This window comes from Danio rerio, chromosome 10 (assembly GCF_049306965.1).
Source record: "Danio rerio strain Tuebingen ecotype United States chromosome 10, GRCz12tu, whole genome shotgun sequence".
In the NCBI taxonomy this organism is placed as follows: domain Eukaryota; kingdom Metazoa; phylum Chordata; class Actinopteri; order Cypriniformes; family Danionidae; genus Danio; species Danio rerio.
Genome location: NC_133185.1, coordinates 42,279,344 through 42,303,872, shown reverse-complemented (window position 1 = coordinate 42,303,872; position 24,529 = coordinate 42,279,344). Strand labels below are relative to the sequence as shown.

The 24,529-nt window shown below is 36.9% G+C and overlaps 1 protein-coding gene across 4 annotated transcripts in view; it reads right to left on the bottom strand.

The window, feature by feature from the left end:
• The window catches only part of ksr1a (kinase suppressor of ras 1a), an 87,757-nt gene that overhangs the window by 20,600 nt on the left and 42,628 nt on the right, over positions 1-24,529 (bottom strand). For all 4 annotated transcript variants that reach the window (XM_073915096.1, XM_073915097.1, XM_009305583.5 and 1 more), the window contains 6 exons: positions 16,949-17,089; positions 12,037-12,184; positions 11,375-11,837; positions 3,539-3,714; positions 458-527; positions 261-344 (listed from right to left, as the gene is read on the bottom strand). In XM_073915096.1, coding sequence (XP_073771197.1) covers positions 261-344; positions 458-527; positions 3,539-3,714; positions 11,375-11,837; positions 12,037-12,184; positions 16,949-17,080 — 1,073 coding nt within the window. In that variant the 5' untranslated portion in view covers positions 17,081-17,089. The remainder of the gene's footprint in view (positions 1-260; positions 345-457; positions 528-3,538; positions 3,715-11,374; positions 11,838-12,036; positions 12,185-16,948; positions 17,090-24,529) is intronic.

Sequence of the window (24,529 nt, the reverse complement as noted above, 5' to 3'; positions counted from 1 at the left end):
ATGCTCACAAAGTGCTATAAACACATTTAAAAAAAGAGAAACTTACTCAAAACATTTAAAACAAATTTAAAATACCAGTTTCCAGTTCCCATTGCCTTTACTGCGTGAACAAAAATACAATGACAGTCAACAGGAACTGAAACGGATTGGTTATCCACATTCTTCAAAACACCTTCTATTATGTTCAACGCGAGATAAAAACCCTAAGGGCGACAAATCTCATTTCTACAAGGACTATTTAAATACGTATTTGTACTCACCGGCAATGTTTACATTTTACCCCAAATATCATGTTTTTCTGGCACACTTGACACGTCTGAGAAAGCCAAGACTTTGTAGAAAACCTGGAAACACATAAACAAACCTTTTTATTTAAAATGTAAACCAAAAGAATTCTACTTACATTTCCATTCTAAGATTTTGATTGAGTAAGTAAGCTGACAGAAGGCGGGGTTACCTGTGAGTGACAGCGAGCCCAATGTCTCTCCTCAGAGCTTGCGGTGAACTACGGTGGACGGTGACATTATCTAGAGACAAAACAGATAGAGAAAGTTTAAAGACGGCATTTAATGAAAATCTGAGTTAAAGTGCTATAATTAGGTAAACGGTGCATCTACCAAACCTGAAAACTGGGTTGATACTAGCCAAACAAATCAAATTCTGACGTCAAACAAACCCAGGTGCGGACCAAAAGTGCGTAATCACATTTAAGGGGGTCGCCCACTGGAGGACAGCCGCTAAATTGCAGTGCCGGTGTGTTTGCTCTGATACAAATCTACACTCACTGGACACTTTATTAGGTACACCTTACTAGTACCAGGTTGGACCCACTTTTGACGTCAGAACTGCCTTAATCCCCTGTGGCATAGATTCAACAAGATACAGGAAATATTCCTCAGAGATTTTGGTCCATATTGACATGATAGCCTTACGCAGTTGCTGCATATTTGTCGCCTGCACATCCATGATGCAAATCTCTATTGGATTGAGATCTGGTGACTATGTTGGCCATTTCAGTACACAGCATTGCCGCTCACTGGATATTTTCCTTTTTTCAGACCATTCTCTGTAAACCCTAGAGATGGTTGTGCGTGAAAATCCCAGTAGATCAGCAGTTTCTGAAATACTCAGACCAGCTCATCTGGCACCAACAACCATACCATGTTTAAAGTCACTTAAATGACCTTTCTTCCCCATTCTGATGCTCAGTTTGAACTGCAGCAGATCGTATTGACCATGTCTACGTGCCTAAATGCATTGAGTTGCTGCCATGTGATCAGCTGATTAGAAATTTGCATTAACAAGCAGTTGCACAAGTGTACCTAATAAAGTGGCCGATGAGTATGTGTTTAGAATTCTAAAATGCATGGAGCTGCAAGGCATATCTGGTGTGCGACCCCCTTTAAAGTCCACATGAACCTGAAGTTGCTGAATGTTGATGTACTTTTAACTGAATAGAATGTTGAGTAGGGGACTTTTTTGCACATCATTCCCTCATAGCCAACTAACGGTAAGAGGGGAGCGGTTAAGAATATTGTGGCTGAAGCGTCAAACTGACATCAACAGAGAAGGATCGCCACTCCAAACACAGAAGCAAATGATCAGACTGTTTTATTGTTTACCTAAAGAACAACGATGTGCGCCAGCAAAATAAACATTGTAAATTTTGATTTCACACAAACTTTAAATGCTTCCCTGTAGCTCAAACAGCATGATGCTACAAAACCAACACCAAGACTGTATATTTATTTTCCGGGGAACGCAAGATCTGACAAAAACAGGTGCCTTCAGTACAATGCAAGCCGCTTTAGATAAAACCAAATACAAAATGCATAAATATAAATTAAAGACTTCAATGGTTCTTGTTATGTCTGGAACAGTGTTGTTCAAATCAATCACAATTGCCCACCAGTGTTTGATTCCCAGGGAAAGCAAGATCTGACAAAATAGGTGTCTTCAATACGATATAACTCGTTAAGATAAAACTAAATACGATACAAATTAAAGACTCTGATTTGATGATGTATATCTAAACAACACCATTCCAGACATAACAAAAAACATTAATCACACTTCACCTTCAGTGTTTGATTACCAAAGAACGCGAGATTTGACAAAATATGTGCCTTCAATGCAATATAAGTCGCTAAGATAAAACCAAATACAAAATAAATTAAAGACTTTGATTTGATGTTGTATCTCTAAACAGCACCATTCAGGACATAACAAAAACCATCAATCACAATTCACGTCCAGTATTTGATTCCCATAGGAAACAAGACCTGACAAAATAGGTGCCTTCAATGCCACTCTTTGAGATGAAAACCAAATACAATATAAATTAAAGACGTTGATTTGATGTTGTATCTCTAAACAACACCATTCCAGACATAACAAAAATTACCACACACAGTTCACCTCCAGTGTTTGATTCCCGGGAACGCTAGACCTGACAAAATATGTGCCTTCAATGTAATGTAAGTCACTTTATAGAAATACTAAATACAAAATAAATTAAAGACTTTGATTTAAGGTTGTATCTCTAAACAGCACAGCACTAGACACAACAAAAACACCCCTCACAATTCACCTCACGTGTTTGATTTCCGGTAAAAGCAAGATCTGACAAAATGGGTGCCTTCAATGCAACGTAAGTCACTTTAGATAAGACCAAATACAATATAAATGAAAGACTTTGATTTGATGTAGTATCTCTCAACTGCACCGTTCAGGACATAACAAAAACCATCAATCACAATTCACGTCCAGTATTTGATCCCCATAGGAAACAAGACCTGACAAAATAGGTGCCTTCAATGCCACTCTTTGAGATGAAAACCAAATACAATATAAATTAAAGACGTTGATTTGATGTTGTATCTCTAAACAACACCATTCCAGACATAACAAAAATTACCACTCACAGTTCACCTCCAGTGTTTGATTCCCAGGGAACGCTAGACCTGACAAAATATGTGCCTTCAATGTTATGTAAGTCGCTTTATAGAAATACTAAATACAAAATAAATTAAAGACTTTGGTTTAGGGTTGTATCTCTAAACAACACAGCACTAGACACAACAAAAAACACCACTCACAATTCACCTCTAGTGTTTGATTTCCGGTGAAAGCAAGATCTGACAAAATGGGTGCCTTCAATGCAATGTAAGTCACTTTAGATAAGACCAAATACAATATAAATGAAAGACTTTGATTTGATGTAGCATCACTAAACAACACTGTTCCAGACATAACAAAACCACTACTAACACACACCTCCAAAAACACAACAAACCCTTGTCTAGACTCTTCGTAAACGCCTGTGCTTTTCTAAAAGAGCTGCTGGTGAATCATTTACTGCTGAAAACCGGCAGCGATCGCATGTGTGTGTGTGTGGAGCGCAGGTGAAAGCTTCCTCTTCACGCTGAGAGGCTGAACTGTGACCTCAGTCTGATCAACATTCCTCAGGCACTTCACTGCAGTCTGCTGGATTTGAGCTGGAGATGGACCGATGCTGTAATTGTGCTGTTGAACTCACTCCTCAGGCCGCTGTGCTCCTCTTGTAGTGTCGGGGTGCCAGGTAAAGTGTACGGGGCTGTGGCGGGGGCCGCTCCGGGAGTCCGCACAGAGAGAGTGGGCGATCGGGATGGAGAGTCCTCGCAGCCGTTACCATTAATCTGGACATTCAGAAACAGCTTGTTCTTCTTTACACATCTAAGAGGGAATAAAGACAGTCAGGATTACTAAAGGTGGATGACTGAGTAGTGACTGACTAATATGTTGCTCAGGCTGATTATTTGGATGATAACTGACTACCTGAGGATTATTGCCCTAGTTTTGAATACCTGCTTGTGTCTTGCCTACATCTGAAGTCAACATATTTTTATATACACAGTACAGACCAAATGTTTGGACACACCTTCTCATTCAAAGAGTTTTCTTTATTTTCATGACTATGAAAGTTGTAGATTCACACTGAAGGCATCAAAACTATAAATGAACACATGTGAAATTATATACATAACAAAAAAAAGTGTGAAGCAACTGAAAATGTCATATTCTAGGTTCTTCAAAGTACTTTGCACACTCTTGGCATTCTCTTGATGAGCTTCAAGAGGTTGTCACCTGAAATGGTTTTCAGTTCACAGATGTGCCTGTCAGGTTTTATAAGTGGGATTTCTTGCCTTAAAAACAGGGTTGGGGCCATCAGTTGTGTTGTGCAGGAGTCAGCAGGTGGATACTGTGGGAATATAAATTTATTAAATTTATATATAACTGAAAAGTTATATTCTTTGGTTTTTAGGGTGTGACAGACCTTAAAATCTCTTGGTTTCCTGAGCCCTGACTGTCTCCAATGTAATGCAAATTGTCTAACAAATGGTCAAGCCGGTCAACTGGTCGGACGAGTTCTGTCTCCAGAACATCATTTGCACACTGTTTTCATGCTAAAATGTATCGTGAATGGGTAATTATCTGGAATGGCAATTTACCCTGCCGACAACAACACTTCATTTGCATGCTTTGTTTTAGACTGTCCCCACCTACATGCATCAATGTCTGTAAAAATGTATTTAAACTGAGTGTCTGCTGTACCAGCTGAGAGTTTCTTTCGATGACGCCACAGCGACACTGAGTTCCTATTAAAGGACTCTGCTTTGAAGACACCCGAAAGTTCTCCCTGCTTTTTTGGGCTCGTCTTAGAATTTCACAACAGTTTTGGTGCCGTGACCCGGAAAAAAAACACTACACAGCTGATAGTCCTACTGAATAGATTGTTAGAATTTTTATTATGGCAAGAAAAAAGCAGCTAAGTAAAGAAAAACGAGTGGCCGAAAAATTGGGAAAATTTTAAAAGTTTCCCCAAGTGCAGTCACAAAAACCATCAAGCGCTACAAAGAAACTGGCTCACATGCGGACCGCCCCAAGAAAGGAATACCAAGAGTTATCTCTGCTGTGGAGGATGAGTTAATCCGAGTCACCAGCCTCAGAAATCACAGGTTAACAGCAGCTCAGATCAGAGACCAGGGGCCTCATGTACGAAGACTTGCGTGGAAATCTTACTAAAACATTGCGTACGCACAAAGCTGTAAATGTGCGTACGCAGAAAAAAATTCAGATGTATGAAACACTGCGTACGCCGAATCTCACGCATATTCTTTTGTACATCTGAATGAACGTGAAACTGAGCGCAACATGCACGAGCACAAAACCCCTCCCTGCCTCCTCCCCCGTATGAATATGCTAATGACTATGCTAATGGCAAAACCCAACGAAAAAGCAATGGCAAAAGCGAGCAAAAAGAGAAACTTTGAACAGAATGTGAATTGGAGGTGCTTTCAGAGGTAGACCGGAGAAAAGCGGTGTTATTTGCAAGTTTGTTCTCCGGAATTAACAATAAAAGAAATAAATAGAGCGGGAGAGTTTAGCTGATGCGGTTAACACAGTTGGGTCTGAACATCGCACTGAGTGCATTGAAAAAAGAAATATTGTGGTTTATATCTGTAAAATGTTGCAGGATGGTTAACAGTCTCAGTGGCGCTACTCGTAAGACCCATGTGAACAGGAATTGATACATTCGAGCATGAACTCGGCTCGAATCCAGCATATGATGAACTCTTTCTTGTTTTTTCCCCCGCTACATATCAGATTTTGTCAACTATTTATCACGAGAAAGACAAGTAGGAATCATTAATAAGTTCATATCAATAAGCATCATATTTTATTTGCACATTTATTGAATGGAAATGTTTCTGATTCACGCATGCAAATTCATCTTCAGATAGGTATGTAAGATTTCCATACCATACAGTTGACCAGCTAAACATTAAAGCACAATTTGCAGCGGTCGCCTGTTTTCCCAATGTAATCTGAGCGATCTACTGCACGCACATTGCTATAAAGACACTATTTGAAGATAAATTTGCATGCGTGAATCAGAAACATTTCCATTCAATAAATGTGCAAATAAAATATGATGCACAAACTTATTAATGATCCCTACTAGTCTTTCTCGTGATAAATAGTAGGCAAAATCTGATATGTAGCGGGGGGAAAAAAGAAGAAAGAGTTCATCAGACGCTGGATTCGAGCCGAGTTCATGCTCGAACGTGTCAAAACATGTTCACATGTGTCTTACGAGCGCGCCACTGAGACTGTTCAGAGTGCTGTAACATTTTACAGATATAATAATATTGAATGGAAATGTTACTGATTCACGCATGCAAATTCATCTTCAGATAGTGTCTTTATAGCAATGTGCGTGCGGTAGATCGCTCAGATTACATTGGGAAAACAGGCGACCGCTGCAAATTGTGCTTTAATGTCTAGCTGGTCAACTGTATGGTATGGAAACCTTATATACCTGCTGAACCCGTCTCATACAGCTGCCATTGCAAGGCTCAGACACTTTGTAGAGAGGAATTTAACACAACTGCCTCTAGGAGTCGCCAATGGAAATAAAACAGACACGCACAAAAAATGTGCGTACGCCTGCCAGAAAGCTGCCGTGAAGTTGCGCACATTCCCACGTTCAGTTCATTGTTAGTAAATCCAAACGTGAGCGATTCTGAGCGTGAAACCTGGCGTACGCAAAGTTTTTGTGCGTACGCAGCGTTGATACATGAGGCCCCTGGTCACTGCCACACACAGTTCTAGCAGCAGACACATCTCTAGAACAACTGTTAAGAGGAGACTGTGTGAATCAGGCCTTCATGGTAAAATATCTGCTAGGAAACCCCTGCTAAGGACAGGCAACAAGAAAAAAAGACTTGTTTGGGCTAAACAACAAAAGAAATGGGTAGTAGACCAGTGGAAATCTGAGCTTTGGTCAAATTGGTCTGATAAGCCCAAATTTGAGATCTTTGGTTCCAACCACCGTGTCTTTGTGTGATGCAAAAAAAGGTGAACGGATGGACTCTACATGCCTGGTTCCCACCGTGAAGCATGGAGGAGGTGTGATGGTGTGGGGGTGACACTGTTGGGGATTTATTCAAAATTGAAGGCATACTGAACCAGCATGGCTACCACAGCATCTTGCAGCAGCATGCCATTTCTTCCGGTTTGCATTTAACTGGACCATCATTTATTTTTCAACAGTACAATGAGCCCAAACACACCTCCAAGCTGTGTAAGGGCTATTTGACCAAGGTGAGTGATGGGGTGCTGCAACAGATGACCTGGCCTCCACAGTCACCAGACCTGAACCCAATCGAGATGGTTTGGGGTGGGCTGAAATGCAAAGTGAGGGTAAAGGGCCAACAAGTGCTAAGCATCTCTGGGAACTCCTTTAAGACTTTTGGAAATCCATTTCAGGCGATGACCTCTTAAAGCTCATCAAGAGAATGCCAAGAGTGTGTAAAACAGTAATCAAAGCAAAATGTGGCTACTTTGAAGAACCTATTTCACATGTGTTAAATCATAGTTTTGATGCCTTCAGTGTGAATCTACAATTTTCATGAAAATAAAGAAAACTCTTTGAATGAGAAGCTGGGTCCAAACTTTTGGTCTGTACTGTATATATTTTTATACATTTGTTTAAAGATTTACAATGACAAAACAGTGGTATGGTCTCTCGTGTCAACTTGCCCACGATATTAGAGTACAACATCAATATGACATCATATTGACGTCCTGTGCCTGCAGGGTTAGGACAGGACCAAAACAAAATAATACATTTTCTTGCTAGATAAGAACAAAGGTGTTACACAGACTGTAGTCCATGGCTAAGGTGTAAACCATGAATTTTTTCTTTATACAAAAAATAAGGTAAGATAAGATAAGATAAGATAAGATAAGACAAGATAAGATAAGATAAGATAAGATAACATAACATAACATAACATAACATAACATAACATAACATAACATAACATAACATAACATAACATAACAACATTTCATGTGCTGTATGTTGGTCACTGGCTGTCTGACTCAGCCTCTTAGTAAATTGTAATATTCATTTATTTTCCCTCGGCTTAGTCTCATTTTTCATCAGGGGTCGCCACAGAGGAATGAACCGCCAACTTATCCAGCATATGTTTTACACAGCGGATGCCCTTACAGCTGCAACCCAGTACTGGGAAATATCCATACACACTGATTCACACACATACACTACGGCCAATTATTTATTCAATTCACCTATACCACATTTTGGCAAGTCATTGAACAACAGGGGTTTATTTAGAAGCCAATGGAAAAAAATAATTCTTAAAAGGGCAAGTAAAATTGAAGTCAAATATAAAAGTAAAAATTGTTTTTAATCCATTCAAACTAAAACAAGCAAGACTAAAAAAAAAAAAAAAACTGGGAAATATAAAAATAAAAATTATATATATATATATATATATTTTTTTTTATATATTTCCCAGTTTTTTTCTTTTAGTTTTGCTTGTTTTAGTTTATATATATAAACTAGCTAATAATAGTACATATAGTCAGCCAAAATGTAATTAGATATATTACATTTTATTGATCAACAATTTAAATAAATGCACTAAGCCTAATCTTTAAGACTAGAAGGTTCATGAGACACATTTTAGTCAAATCTTTGAATAAAATACTGCTGCTAAATATCTAAAACAGCTGTTAAAACGACAAACACTAACAAAAATGTCACAAAACAGCCGGCAAGACAAGAGACGTTATTCTGTGGTCACATTGTTGGCACTAGTGGTCATGATATCATCACAGATTTCTATTAGTCACAGCGCAGAAACAAGCATATCTTCATGGACTCTACAGTATTTAATGATTTACGCCTTTAAAACCTATTATTTTAAAATCACATATTAAATATTAAACCATATTAAAACACATTAAAATTCCAGTCTATGCAAAAAGTATTTATCTGTTCAATGAAAAATGGGAGAAAATATAAAAAAAGAAATAAAACGAAGTGTGTATATGTTTCTTTGAAAATCATATTTCATACATGAAGCTAAAAACAGTTTATTTAGTGTTAACTTACATTGTGATATTAAATGTATTATCTGAGTTAAATAGTATTAGCTGTTGACCCTTTTAAAGCAGCAGACACAATCTACATTCTATTAATCCTTATAGAAAAAGAAAAAGGTGACTTGACAGTCATACTATATGCTCAAATAATCAGATTGGCCTTTGTACAACAGACTTTTCAGTTGATATTTAGAGCTGATATTTACCTTAATAAATTGTGTTTCAAAAACAGTAGGCTTAAATACTATGAGTGCTCCTCATAGGGTTAAATATTATTTGGGTCTCCATGTGTGTAAGTAGTGCTCATTGTAGTGTTCAATACCATAAGTGCAACATGTAGGGTTAAATATATATATATATATATATATATATATATATATATATATATATATATATATATATATATATATATATATATAAATACTATTAGTGCTGTTTGTAGGGTTAATTACATTAGTGCGCTCCATGAAATTAAATACTATTAGTGCTCCTCATTGAGATAAATATCATAGGATTAAATAGCATTTTCCCCTTGAACCAATTATCTCTGTATAATCAAACTCTGACAGTTTAAGATAAGAAATCCATACATCATCATCATCATTATCAATGTAATACTTTAAAAATATTTAATATTTAAGGTTGGGAAAATCGTACTGTTAGTGCTCTATTAGTAGAATTAAGGGGGATAAATATCATAGTGACATTTATAGGACTGAATTCCACTTGGGCCCCGTGTGTGTAACGCCATAAGTGCCCTGCATAGGGTTAAATACCACCAGTGTTCCATGTAGGATTAAACACCATTAGTTCTCTCCATAGAATTTAATACTATTATTGCCCCACATGGGGATAAATATCATAGTGACCATCATAGGATTGAATTTCACTTGGGCCCCATGTGTGTAATACAATGAGTGCCCTATGTAGGCTTAAATACCATCAGTGCCCGTGGATGAAATCTAGGAGCTCCCTTATCCTCCATAAACAGCAATGGTTCTGAGATGTTTAAAGTGCAGAAAAGGAACCAAAACTATTGTCAAAACATCCCATGTGACTAATCATACAAAGCTCCGAGAACACCTTTGTGCTAAAAACTCAAATAATCTTTAGTGTCTTCTGGTCTGCAAACAGATCATAGTGCGATTTTTTAAATTTAGGGACCACTGCTGCCAATGGTGGATGAGGAATGTAAATATTATTATTGCCTCTTGTAAAATTCATTAAAATTAGTGTCCTTCATAGGGTCGAATACTGTTAGTGCCCCTCGTCAAGTCAAATACCATTAGTGTTCTTCATGGGGGTTAAACGCTATTAGTGCCGCTTGTAAAGTTCAATACCATTAGTGTCCTTCATAGGGTTAAACACTATTAGTGCCCCTTGTAAAGTTCAATACCATTAATGTCCTTCATAGGGTTAAACACTATTAGTGCCCCTTGTAAAGATCAATACCATTAATGTCCTTCATAGGGTTAAATACTATTAGTGCCCCTTGTAAATTAATAACCATTAGTGTCTTTCATAGGGTTAAACACTATCAGTGCCCCTTGTAAAGTTCAATACCATAAGTGTCCTTCATAGGGTTAAACACTATTAGTGCCCCTTGTAAAGATCAATACCATTAATGTCCTTCATAGGGTTAAATACTATTAGTGCCCCTTGTAAATTAATAACCATTAGTGTCCTTCATAGGGTTAAACACTATCAGTGCCCCTTGTGAAGTTTAATACCATTAGTGTCCTTCATAGGGTTAAATACTATTGTTGCCCCTTGTAAGGTTAAATACCATTAGTGCCTTCACAGAGGTAAATATTATTAGCACCTGTTGTGAAGTTAAATACCATTAGTGCCCTTTATAGGAATAAATACTATTAGTGCCCCTGTAGGGTTAAATACTATTAGTGCCCCCTGTAAAGTTAAATACCATTAGTTTCCTTAATAGGGTTAAATATTATTAGTGCCCATTATAAGGTTAAAACCATTAGTGTCCTTCATGGGGTTAAATATTATAAGTACCCCTTGTAAAATTAAACACCATTACTGTCCTTAATAGGGTTAAATATTATTAGTGCCCATTGTAAAATAAAACACCATTAGTTTCCTTAAAATGGTTAAATATTATTAGTGCCCATTGTATGGTTAAATACAATACGTTTCCATCATAGGGTTAAATATTATTAGTGCCCCTTGTAAAATTAAATACAATTACTGTCCTTAATAGGGTTAAATATCATTAGTGCCCATTGTAAGGTTAAATACCATTAGTATCCTTCATAGGGTTAAATACTAATAGTGCCCCTTGTAAAGTTAAATAATATTAGTCCCCTTCATAGGGTTAAATACAATTAGCACCCTCTTGTAAGGTTAAATACCATTAGTGGCTTTATAGGGTTAAATACTACTCATTGTGACCTACTTGTTTGTGGGTGTGTCTTCAATGCGGTGTCCCAGCTGACTCTCGTGACTCTTGCTGCGTGTTAGTGTGATATTGGGAAGGAGGTGCAGGACTTTACGGGAGGGAGGAGGAGGAGTGCAGGGAGGCTTGAGGCGGTGTCTCCTCCGGGAGGGCGGGGTTATGGGCGGAGTGGAGGTGTGTCCGTGGAGTCTGACTGGCCGGGAGGTGTAATACGGGCTGGGGTCTGTCAGACTCTCTGCGTAACCGTGATAGATGTGAGCCTCGCCAGGCGATAGGATGTAGCGGGGGTGTGGGCAGGTGGTGAGCGGCGTAGAGGGTGTGGTCATGGGGCGGGCAAGAGGAGAGGGGCTGTGCGGTCGCAGGGAACCTCCTAATAACGGGATCTGGTCCACTGGAGTCAAGCCACCACTGTCCCGTCTCATGGGCTCGGAGAACCAACAACCGCTGTCCTCTTTAAACTCCCCTAAAAGTAAACACATCTCAGTTGTTTTGAAAGAACTTTAGTACTCAATTCAAACTGTTTAACATATTAAATCAATGCACTCTACGGCACCTTTAAAAACTCTTGTTCTCATTCAACTTTCACACTCCCCAAACAATATACAGCATATTAAGCTGAACACACCTATTAAGTGAGTGAATGTCAAGTGAAGAGCTCTTACCTGACTCAGAGGCACTCTTTAAGCAGCTGAGGGCGGCACACAGCCTGGTACAGTCCTCTGAAGTGGATCCCAGCCGTCTCATGGTTTCCTTCACCTGAATGATGGGCATCTGCAGCAGAGCATCCAATGACAGCTTCACGTTCACCGCCTGGAGAGAGCAGGGAGTACAGAATCAGACTCCAGAGTCCTGTGTTAAATACTGTAACACTTTATTTCAATGGTCCTCTTTAGCCTTTCTGTTGATTATAGTAACAATCAAACAACCAGAGTATCAATAGTATACTGAGTAGAGTAGACTGTTTGCTTGATATCTGCTAGCACTGTTCAAAAAGTCCCCATTCTACCGACTATAAAGCATTTTTGCAAGTACACGTCAACTTATTCTACTAACCTTAATGAAGCTGTGGTGAAAAATCTTTCAGATAGTGATTATGCATTGATTAAAAATGACATTTCTATTTTATCTTATTACCAGCAGTTTTCACCAGCAGATGGCCCTCTAGGCTGGATTTTACCAGTAGATGGTGCTCTAGGCAAATTTTTTTACCAGCAAATCGTTCTCTAGGCTAGTTTTTAATCAGCAGACAGCGCTCTAGGATAGTTTTTAACAGGATATGGCGATCTAGGCTAGTTTTTAACAGTAGATGTTGCTTTAGGCTAGTTTTTAAGCAACATACAGCGTTCTAGGCTAGTTTTTAACAGCAGGTTGCGCTCTAGTCTAGTTTTTACCAGCAAATAGTTCTCTAGGCTAGTTTTTAATCCGTAGCCAGCGTTCTAGGTTAGTCAACAGCAGAAGGCGGTCTAGGCTAGTTTTAATAGTAGATGGTGCTGTATTTTGGTTTTAAACAACAGACAACTCTCTAGGCTAGTTTTTACCAGCAGATGGCGTTCTAGGTTTGTTTTTACCAGTAGATGGTGCTCTAGGCTAGTTTTTAACAGCAGATGGCGCTCTAGGCTTTTTTTTCAACAGCAGACAGCATTTTAAGTTAGTTTTTAACAGGAAATGGCATTCTAGGGTAGTTTTAACAGAAGAAGGCGGTCTAGGCTAGTTTTTACCAGTAAATGGTGCTCTAGGCTAGTTTTAACAGCAGATGTCACTTTATGCAAGTTTTTATCAGCTGACAATGATCTAGGCTAGTTTTTAACACCAGATGGGGCTCTGGTAGAATTTTTAACACCAGACAATACTCTAGGCTAGTTTTTACCAGCAGATGGTGCTCTAGGCTAATTGTTTACCAGTAGATGGTGCTCTAGGCTAGTTTTTTACCAGCAGATGGTGCTCTAGGCTAATTGTTTACCAGTAGATGGTGCTCTAGGCTAGTTTTTACCAGCAGATGGTGCTCTAGGCTAGTTTTTTTTTACCAGCAGATGGTGCTCTAGGCTAATTGTTTACCAGTAGATGGTGCTCTAGGCTAGTTTTTTTACCAGCAGATGGTGCTCTGGGCTAATTGTTTACCAGTAGATGGTGCTCTAGGCTAGTTTTTTACCATCAGATGGTCCTCTAGGCTAATTGTTTACCAGTAGATGGTGCTCTAGGCTAGTTTTTTTTACAAGCAGAAGGTGCTCTAGGCTAATTGTTTACCATTAGATGGTGCTCTAGGCTAGTTTTTTTAGCAGCAGATGGTGCTCTAGGCTAGTTTTATTTAACCACAGACGTTTTTAACACGAGATGGTGTTCTAGGCTGGTTTTAACAGCAGACGGCGCTCTAGACTAGTATTTACCAGCAGATGGTCCTCTAGGCTAGATTTTACCATTAGATGGTGCTCTAAATTATTTTTTTTAGTTCTAGTTTCTAGGTTTGTTTTTAACAGGAGATGGCGCTCTAGTTTAGTTTTTACCAGCAAATGGTTCTCTAGGCTAGTTTATAATCAGCAGACAGCATTCTAGGTTAGTTTTTAAAAGCAGACAGCGATCTAGGCTAGTTTTTAACAGCAGGTTGCGCTGTGTTGTGTGTTTTACTCAAATACATAACCATAAATCATAAATATAGAAATCTGAGTATTTTCAAGTAGGGTCTTTATTTTTTCCAGAGCTGTATGTACTGTAATTGATTTTAGATAAGGAAGAGATGAGAGTCCGGTGCAGTGTGTGAGTCTGGATGTTGTACTGCACTGTATGAGTGTTGGAGAGAGAGACACAGAGAGGCTGACTCAGCATGCTGGGTAATTAGAGTCGTGTATCTCAAGCCTGCTGGGAATGTGGCTGTGGCCAAACTGACAAAACACAGCAGAATTTCTAATTCCTCAGCTTTACTCAAGGATATTGAACTACAAAGCATAAAAACACATAAAAACATGTCCTCACTCACACTCTCAAATGACCAATATGTGTTTTTATTAGAACAATTTGTGATTTTCTAAGAGGATTCAGACCCTGATAAGAGCCAAAGTGACCAAGGGGGAAACCTGGGTCTGTATATGGAGACACCTAGCTTTGTTCTTTAATTAAGTTTTAATACCATATCAGCATATATTGTCTATATTAATGGCAAAACCTATACTAAATATACAAAATGTAGCATGTAATCATATCGGTTTCTATTCATCATACAAAAAACATACAAATAACAACAACACTGAAAAGAGTCATATACAATCTTTTAGTTTGATTAATGACAAAATTTTTAAATACCTCCAGAAGATAGCTTTTTAAACGTTTCCATTAAAATACTGCCTGAATAAAAATGTTCTATAATACCATTTAAAAATATGTTTGAAATATACATTAAAATACATATTAAAACATGTTTTATTATACAGTATATATATATACAATATCTATCTATCTATCTATCTATCTATCTATCTATCTATCTATCTATCTATCTATCTATCTATCTATCTATCTATCTATCTATATGTATACATGTATGTATGAATGTGTGTTTGTATGTATATATATTTATATATATGTGTGTGTGTGTGTGTGTATATGTTTTTTCTTCCCCTTTCAATAAATATTGTTCATATATTATGAATATACTATATTTATCAAAATCAAAATATTAAAATTGAGTCTTAATTTTGTTTATGCAAACAAAGCATTTGACTTATTTAAATAAAAAACAGAAAAAAATTTGCAGAATTTGCTTAACCTGTAATATGTATTTAATAATAATCTGCCAAATATTCAAGCAATTAAACATGATGATTATATACAATAAATCCTGATAAATATAATCATTAAATAATTTTTTTTCTTAATGCAAACTATATACACTGAAAAAATTATTAATTAGATTCACTCAATTTTTTTTAAAGGTCAGTGGTTGCAAACAATTGATATGGACTGAACTTAAACAAACAAAATTAGGTTGAACATTACTACATTTACATTGTTTGTTTAAATTCAGCCCATAGCAACTGTTTACAACCTCTCACATTTAAAAAATCATCCAATAGTTTTTTTTCAAAATAGTAATAAAAACTTTTTTTAAACTATCTATATATCTATATATATATATATATATTTTTTTTTTAATTTGTTTTAATACTTTTTCTTTATTAATATGATTTATTTTTTTGTAAATGTACAAATGACAAAAGTCTTGTCATCGATCCCAGATGTAAGAGCAACAAATAATAACTTGACATCTAGTTGGTCAATTGGAAAAGTGGCAGAAGGTAGATTTTTTCCAATGAACCATCTATTGAACTGCATCCCAATCATTACAAATACTGCAGAGGAGCTACTGGAATCTGCATAAAGTCTCACAGAAGTCAGTCAAGTTTAGTGAGGGAAAAATCATGGTTTGGGGTTACAGAATGGGAGCGTGTAAGAGATCTGCACAGTGGATGGCAACATCAGAAGCCTGAGGTACAGTATCAAGACATTTGTGCTGCCCATTACATTACAATCAACAGGAGAGGGCAGATTCTTCAGCAGGATAGCGCTCCTTCTCATACTTCAGCCTCAACTTCAAAGTTCCTGAAAGCAAAGAAGGTCAAGGTGCTCCATGATTGGCCAGCCCAGTCACCAGACATGAACATTATTGAGCATGTCTGGGGTAAAATGAAGGAGAAGGCATTGAAGAATGAATCCAAAGAATCTTGATAAACTCTGGGAGTCCTGCAAGAGCGCTTTCTTTGCTATTCCAGATGACTTTATTAATAAGTGATTTGAGTCATTGCAGAGATGTATAGATGCAGTCCTCCAAGCTCATGATGGAGTCATACACAATATTCATTCTTCTTCCACTGCAGCATGACTTTATATTCTATACTGGACATTATTTCTGTTCAGTGACAAGACTTTTGTTCAAGCAAAGTCAGACCTTACTGTCCTAGTAAAATAATTATAAATCAAGGCATGATCATATTTTGTTTAGGTAAAATAAGCGTAATCTAGAGGCCTTTGCCTTTCATACAAGCCACTTCTGATACCAAATTATCAACTAGAAGTCAAGTTATTATTTGTTGTTCCTAAAACTTGGATAGGCGACAAGACTTTTGTCAGGTAATGTACATATATATATATATATATATATATATATATATATATATATATATATATATATATATATATATATATATATATATATACAAAATATTGAGAAAATCTCATTTAAACTTGTCTAAATTAAGTGCTTGTCAGTGCATATTACTAATAAAAATTTGCTCTGATCAATTTAAGTAGGACATTTTCAAAACTTTATGGAACAAAAAATTTACTTAAAATTCTAATAATTTTTTTGGCATAAAAGAAAAATGTATCATTTTGAAAATGTATTTTTGGCTATTGGCAAAAACATACCCATGCAACTTAAGACTAGCTTTGTGCTCCAGGGAGACATATAATATGAATTTTGCTTACATTTCCACTCTCTAAACATACACACACACACACACACACACACACACACACACACACACACACACACACACACACACACACACACACACACACACACACCTCTATAAGCGCAGGTCTGACGTTGATGATGCGTAACCAGTCCTCCAGCCGTGGGTAGCTGTTCAGCGCCGCCGGCCGCTCAGTGTCTGGCACCTTCTGCTTACACTGCAGCTGCTTACAGATGTACTTCATCAGCTTGACCTGCAGGTGGCAGAAGAGTACAGTCAACATCAGGGGGCGGAGCCTGACAGACAGAGGCCTTCACATAAATCTGCATCATCAACATCCACAGGATAACTTCAACATTTATCATGTGATGGATATGATAAAGCACAAAGTCTGATTCTATGTCGGACATTGCATGTAAAAAAACAAAAAAACATGAACAGTTATCAACATACTTCCCCAGTTGATTGATCATGTATTCATTCGTTCATTAATTCATTTTCTTGTCGGCTTAGTTCCTTTATTAATCCGGGGTCGGAATGAACCAACTTATCCAGCACATTTTTACGCAGCGGATGCCCTTTCAGCCGCAACCCATCTCTGGTAAACATCCACACACATTCTCACACACACACTCATACACTACGGACAATCTAGCCTACCCTATTCACCTGTACTGCATGTCATTGGACTGTGGGGGAAACCGGAGCACCCGGTGGAAACCCACGCAAACGCAGGGAGAACATGCAAACTCCACACAGAAATGCCAATTAAGCCAAGGATCAAACCAGCGACCCAGCGACCTTCTTGCTATGAGGCGACAGCACTACCTACTGCACCACCGCATCGCCCCTTGATCATGCGTTATGCGTTATAATTATTGCAATGATCAGATTACTTCATGACCAACATCTAATTTTTGTAGAATAATTGATTTATAATCAAGCAAATTATGAATAAGCAAATCTTCCTCATATAATGAAAACATGAAAAGAAAACTGTAAAATGTAATGTGGCATATATATAATAGCTGCTGTTTTCATCAAACTCCTAAAGATCCAAATCTCAAAATTGAAAAGGGCATTCAAATTGTTTTTGCTTATACCTTAAATGGATAGTTGACCCAAAGAGCATAGATTCACCAAGAGGTGACACTCTAGTGCAATTTGGGCGGCTATTTTGAAATGAAAACTTCAATAGAACAACAGCATATTATAAGTCTGTAAAATAAACTATTAAAAGTGCTGATGATTGTGATGGTAAGTGTTGTATTGTCGTCTTTTAGGTTATATCTCAGCTTATATGTGCTTTTTAAATAAATAAATAAAAAACAAAGCAGCTGCTTGCCATCGCAACAGTAATAAGATCCAATGAACAGCCGATCGCTTTCACTCCATCTGTAGCTTCGGTCTTGCTCCGCCTCTTTGCCCTTGTTTGGTATCCCTTGGTCGGTGTGATGATGAGCGAACAAAATGGCAACGGTTGGCCACGCCTACTGGTAGCTTCCATTGGGTTCTTCAGAAACCTACAGTATGGGTGAGGTCAGAGATACTACGCCCATATCTTTTACAGGTTAAACCATGTTGTGCTGTGCCGCACTTTACTGCAGTAACATGCGACACCACTTTAGATCACTCGCGCATTCTCAGTAGCCATATCTGTAAAAACTGAACGCAATTCCCTCATATTGTCCTAAAACAAATCGTTTGTGTGGAACTCAGCATGTTTTTTTGCATTTAACAGAAGAACCTCATAAATGTTTGAAACCACTTGATGGGGTGTAAATTTTCAGTTTTGGGTGAACTATTCCTTTAATGGATGTGTGTAAATTTGTCAGTCACAAAATGCGTCAGCACTGATCGAAAGCAAGAGCCAGATTTGAGCATCAGTCGCACCTGTGAGTCTGGTAAATAGCAGCATCAGAGCACACAGTTTGAAATCTGACTGGATTGTCTCTCCCTCTCTCTCTCTCTTTTTGTGCTCCCCTTCAGCAAACAGGGCTGTCAGCTATAAATAACTGTTATTATATGGAAGGGAGCTGCAGGCCTCCTCATGGGGGCGACTGCACTGCTGGCATAGCAACGGTGAGTGCGTTCTGACATCACGGCTCCGCTAGACGCAGAGTTCAGACGGAGGCTAAGACGACAGTCCAGCTAGCTGAACGCGGCCGTCGCCGTCTGCTCTGAGCTGCATGAGCAAACCCAAAACCAGCAAATACAGAGAAACAGGATGTTTCCCTATTGAAGATCTGCAAGACTAGTGCACTTATACACCAAAAAAATGAAGCCTTACTTTACTTGTTTCAAATGTTTGTGAGTTTCTTTCTGCTGTTCAACACAAAGAAAAGATATTTTGAACAATGTTGGAAACCTGTAACCATTTACTTACAGAGTATTTGTTTTTCCTACTATGGTAGCCAATGGTTTTTCAGCATTCTTCAAAATATCTTCTTTTATGCTCAACATAAGGAAACTCCTAAAAATTTGGAACCGCTTGAGGACGAGTAAACACTGAGTATATTTTCATTTCTGGGTGAACTATAACTCTTTAAACAGACAGCTCAATTAAATATGAACATTTGCTTTTCATTTACTCGTCCTCAGGCTATGATAAATGTAGGTTTTGGTTTGATAGAACGCTAAAATGATATATGTTTAGCTGAAACTGGGATCCTTGGTCATTCATGTTTTGCTCAGATATGAAGGAGGCATATACAGCACATATCTGTCACAATCACCAGCAATATAAGCATCATAGATCGCTGGGGAACATTAAAAATTGCATAGAACTACAAATCCGCCATTAAATGGACTACAAGATCCAGTCATGCACCACTTACACACCTAGCCAAGATCCCCATGATATATATATATATATATATATATATATATATATATATATATATATATATATATATATATATATATATATATATATATATATATCATGGGGATTAATAGAGAATAAAATAAGGTTGAAGTCAGAATTATTAGTCCCCTGTTTATTTTTTCCACCAATTTCTGTTAAACAGAGAGATTTCTTACACACATTATTAAACATAATAGTTTTAATAACTCATTTCTAATAACTGATTTATTTTATCTTTGCCATGATGACAGTACATAATATTTGACTAGATATTTTTCAAGACACTTCTATACAGCTTAAAGTGACATTTAAAGTCTTAACTACTAGGCAGATTAGGGTAATTAGGCAAGTTATTGTTTAACGATGGTTTGTTCTGTAAACTATCGAAAAAAATATAAGTTAAAGGGGCTAATAATTTTAACCTTAAATGGCTTTAAAAAAATTCAAAGACTGATTTTATTCTAGCCAAAATAAAAGCAAATAAGACTTTCTGCAGAAGAAAAATATTATCAGACACACTGTGAAAATTTCCTTACTCTGTAAAACATAATTTGGGAAATATTTTAAAAACTGAAAAAAATTCAAAGAGCGGCTAATAATTCTGACTTCAACTGTATATTATAAAACAAAACAATTATATAGAATTATAAATAACAGTCTTATTGTTATTATACAATTATTATTCTAAATACATAACAGAAATTAATTCTAAATATAACTGGAAAACAATCTAATGACCCAACTGAAGTGATGTTAAGATAATTTAAGAAATCTTTTGCATGAATATTAATTTTATTAGAATAAAATTCTATAAACAATTCAATAGAATACAAAAAAGACGTTTTATAGAATTATCTGTTGTTTGTTGTCTTAAACCTGACACCTTGCCAATAATTAGGTTTATTTTTAAGTCTAACCTTTTGTCTCCTTGCAAAACTCACTGCGTGCCGACACTTCTGCATAAAAGACGGCTAGTGGTGCGCGAGGCGCATGGGTACGTTTTATTTCTGCGCACATGCTTGGTTTGCTTTTTGATTAAACTACATTGCTTTCATCAGCGTTGGTTCGGTTGCACATGGTGAATAACGTCTTTTTCTGGGATTACCACTCTAAATAAATACACTTGCATGTAAAGTAAATTGTATTTCAAAGCCTTTACTATGGCACTGGCGATTTTTATAGGGGCACGTGTGGGTGCAATTAAATCATGCAATTCACTGAATAAATGAAAGTTTACAACATTGTTTAATCACGCTTTAAAATTTGGATTTTATGCACATATAATGTTTATTATGTAATATCCAAAAATGCACTGCATGTTTAAAAGTTATGGAAATTGGTCTTGGCGCATGTCCCTAGCAAAGATCGTTCTGGATAATAAACGCAGTAGGGAACGCTCCTAAATCCTTCACAAACAAACCACGCTAGCTAACGCAGGAGGAATTTTCCAGCTTGGTGCAGAATGCTGACCCACCTCGAATTCACCAATGCACTCAAAAAACCACACCTATTCCCTGGTTCTGCCTGTCTCCAGCTTCCTGGACGAGCCACACGGACACCTCAGCAGAACAGAAGCACTGATGACGCAGTAAGACAGAGAAGCGACAGGGGAAAACAGTGGAGGAGAGAAAGAGAGAGAGAGAGAGAGAGAGAGAGAGAGAGAAATAAACTCATGTATTTTATGTGTGTGTAATGTGTATTTTACTGTATGCTTCCCTATAGTCTACCACTGTGACCTTTGGTCTATATACAGTTGAAGTACCTGAATTATTAGCCCCCTGTTTATTTTTTTCCCCAATTTCTGCTTAACGGAGAGTTTTTTTAACACATTTCTAAGCATAATAGTTTTAATAACTCATCTCTAATAACTGATTTATTTTATATTTGCCATGATGACAGTAAATAATATTTGACTAGATATTTTTCAAGACACTTCTACACAGCTTAAAGTGACATTTAAAGGCTTAACTAGGTTAATTAGGTTAACTGGGTAGGTTAGGGTAATTAGGCAAGTTTTTGTATAATGATGGTTTGTTCTGTAGACTATTGAAAAGCAATATAGCCTAAAGGGGCTATGAATTTTGACCTTAAATTGGCGTTAAAAAAATTCAAAACTGCTTTTATTCTAGCCGAAATAAAACAAATAAGACTTTCTCCAGAAGAAAAAATATTATAGGAAATACTGTGAAAAATTCCTTGCTGTATTAAACATTATTTAGGAAATAATGCGTGCAAATGTGATCTTAGAATCGAGAAACAGCGCGACTAACTAAAAAAAAATGCGTTCGGGCGAGCAAAAGAAAGCAGATGAATACTGAATGAGAGGATGATCAGTTTAAAACGACTGTTTGAAGCACGTGCATGCTTGAAGCAACCGTGCCGGGAACGCAACTGTGATTGCTTCTGTTTCAAATAGTCAGACAAAAAAAGTTATGCTAATGCACCCACAGTCTTGCTGCTTTCAAGAGCTTCAAATATGTATTTTTGTAAGCAGCACCGGTTGCTTTCGCTTTGAACAGATTATTAATTGACCTTAATCGTGTGATCATCCTTCTATTATCACACAATATGTTTTTCACCTACTTTCTTTTGCTTATGGTTATTTTTGTTAATATGGTTTAATAATCATTTTTTACATATTTTTAATATGAGATTAACTCTCCATTTATGTGTAGTCAACTGGTGATCTGAGAGACCTTTAGCCAGGACAGGTTACTGCATATTTTTGATACACGACAATAATTATTTTTAAAAGTCAACTGTTTTTCTTTGTTTTTTGTTTATAAAGAAATTAAATGTTTTGTTAAACAAAAAGTATAGTACACAGCTATATTTAGCTTGTTTTGACACATTTAAAATTTGTGGCTGAGAAATAATTAGTGTTTGGAGTGGTCAGAGATAAATTTGGTAAATCCTTAATTTTGAGTTCTGAAAAGTCTATATAAAATAAAAAACTCATTGTAATACATCACTATGAAACCATGATTTGCTCATAAACGACACACAAAATGTGAAATATATGAGAAGGCATGTGGACAAAACACAAATTTTAGCATGTCAAAGTCATATTTATGCATATAAAAAATATTTTCCCAACAACAAAATGTGGCTAGTGAAAATGCAGAGTGGCTAGTAACGTTGGAAAACTACTAGCCACTGTGGCTGGTGATCAAAAAAAGTTAATGTCAAGCCCTGAACACCAGGCATGGATTAAAAGGAAATTTTTTGCTTCCCATTTCAAAAACTAATACAAAGCAATGGACTGTAATGTATAGAGGAATGAAGACATGAAACGAATTGCCATCAGACATTACATGCTTTGTAACAAGTAAAATGAGGTTTAAAAAATCGTTTAAGAGATATTTATTGGCACAATATTAAGTGGATTGTTGATCTGGATGTTATGTATGAATTCTGTATTTTAATGTTTTTATTGGTCTTGTTGTTATAAATTAATGTAATTTTGTGTTGTGTTTGATAAACCTCAGAATGAATAGCCACTACTTGGTAGTGGTTAATGGGGATCCTGATAAATAAATAAATAAATGACAAGTACAAAGGGAGATTGTCAATCCCATTGTTTCTGCAGATTATAAAAAATAATAAATGTTTACCATTAAAAGATGGTTATATTCACCACTTAACTATGTTTAATTTTAAAAATAATAGGTCCTCTTTAAGGGATATCCTGGGAGAAAAGTCCAGTCATGAACAGTCAGCCAGTGGACAAAACAATTCAGGAACATTATTACAAACCATCTGAATAAATGTACAGTGTATTATTACAGTTCATTCTTTTCATATTCATTATTTATTAAAATTGTAATAATCAAATTCTCAATTTTTTTCATATTTATGCATTTATCAAAGTTATATTTGTTTTTATATATGTGCAAATCTATTATATATCCACCATACTATTTTATTCGTTGTTTATGTAATGCGCAATGCTTTGGCAATACTTGACAAGTCATGCCAATAAAGCTCATGTTAATTGAATTGAATTGAATTGAATTAAGAGAGAGAGCGAGTGTGAGAGAGTAAGAGAGAGAGAAGGGGAGGGGGGATAGAGAAGGCCTCACCTGCTGTGACAGTTCAGGTCAGCGGCTCACTGACGCACAAAGGCCTGTTACCATGAGGCCGAGGGCCATAAAGCGAGTCATCCTTTCACACTTCGCCCTCCGCCGCCCCCCATTCCACTGCTGCCGCCTGTAATCACTGCTTTAATGAGAACAGCACACTTCTGCACGCGCTCAACACACACACTTCAGCCCTCAATCCTCATTACCAGATACAACTGCAAATACACACTCATCCCTGTATAATCACACTGATTCAGACTGACTTCTGCATACTTTAACTGGTTCTACTGTACTTGTTACACAATCAGTTTGATTTCTATTATGCTATATGTGCAAACTGATCTTCACACACTCAAACTTACCCACTCATTCAATGACCACTATACACACAGACCTAGTTAAAACACTAATGCTAAATTTACAACTTCTTAAGAGGTAAACAGTTGAGTTTTACCATTTTTCTATCCATTCAGCTGATCTCTGGATGTAGCATAAAATGTTTGAGCTAAAGTTCTGATTTTCAGAGTTGTTTTATTTCATACTTTATCACTTCAAAATAATTAAATTTTTCTCTTAGAGTTTGAAACACTGGCTTAAAGATGTTCGGATGAGTTTTAATTGTCATTGCATGGCAAAGAGGTTCTCAAGCTGAATGTGTACCTTGGCTCCAGGGGTCAAACAACAAAAAAATAAGTCAAGAATTTTGGTGTGACTCTGGAGTCAGATCTGAGTTTCAGTAGTCATG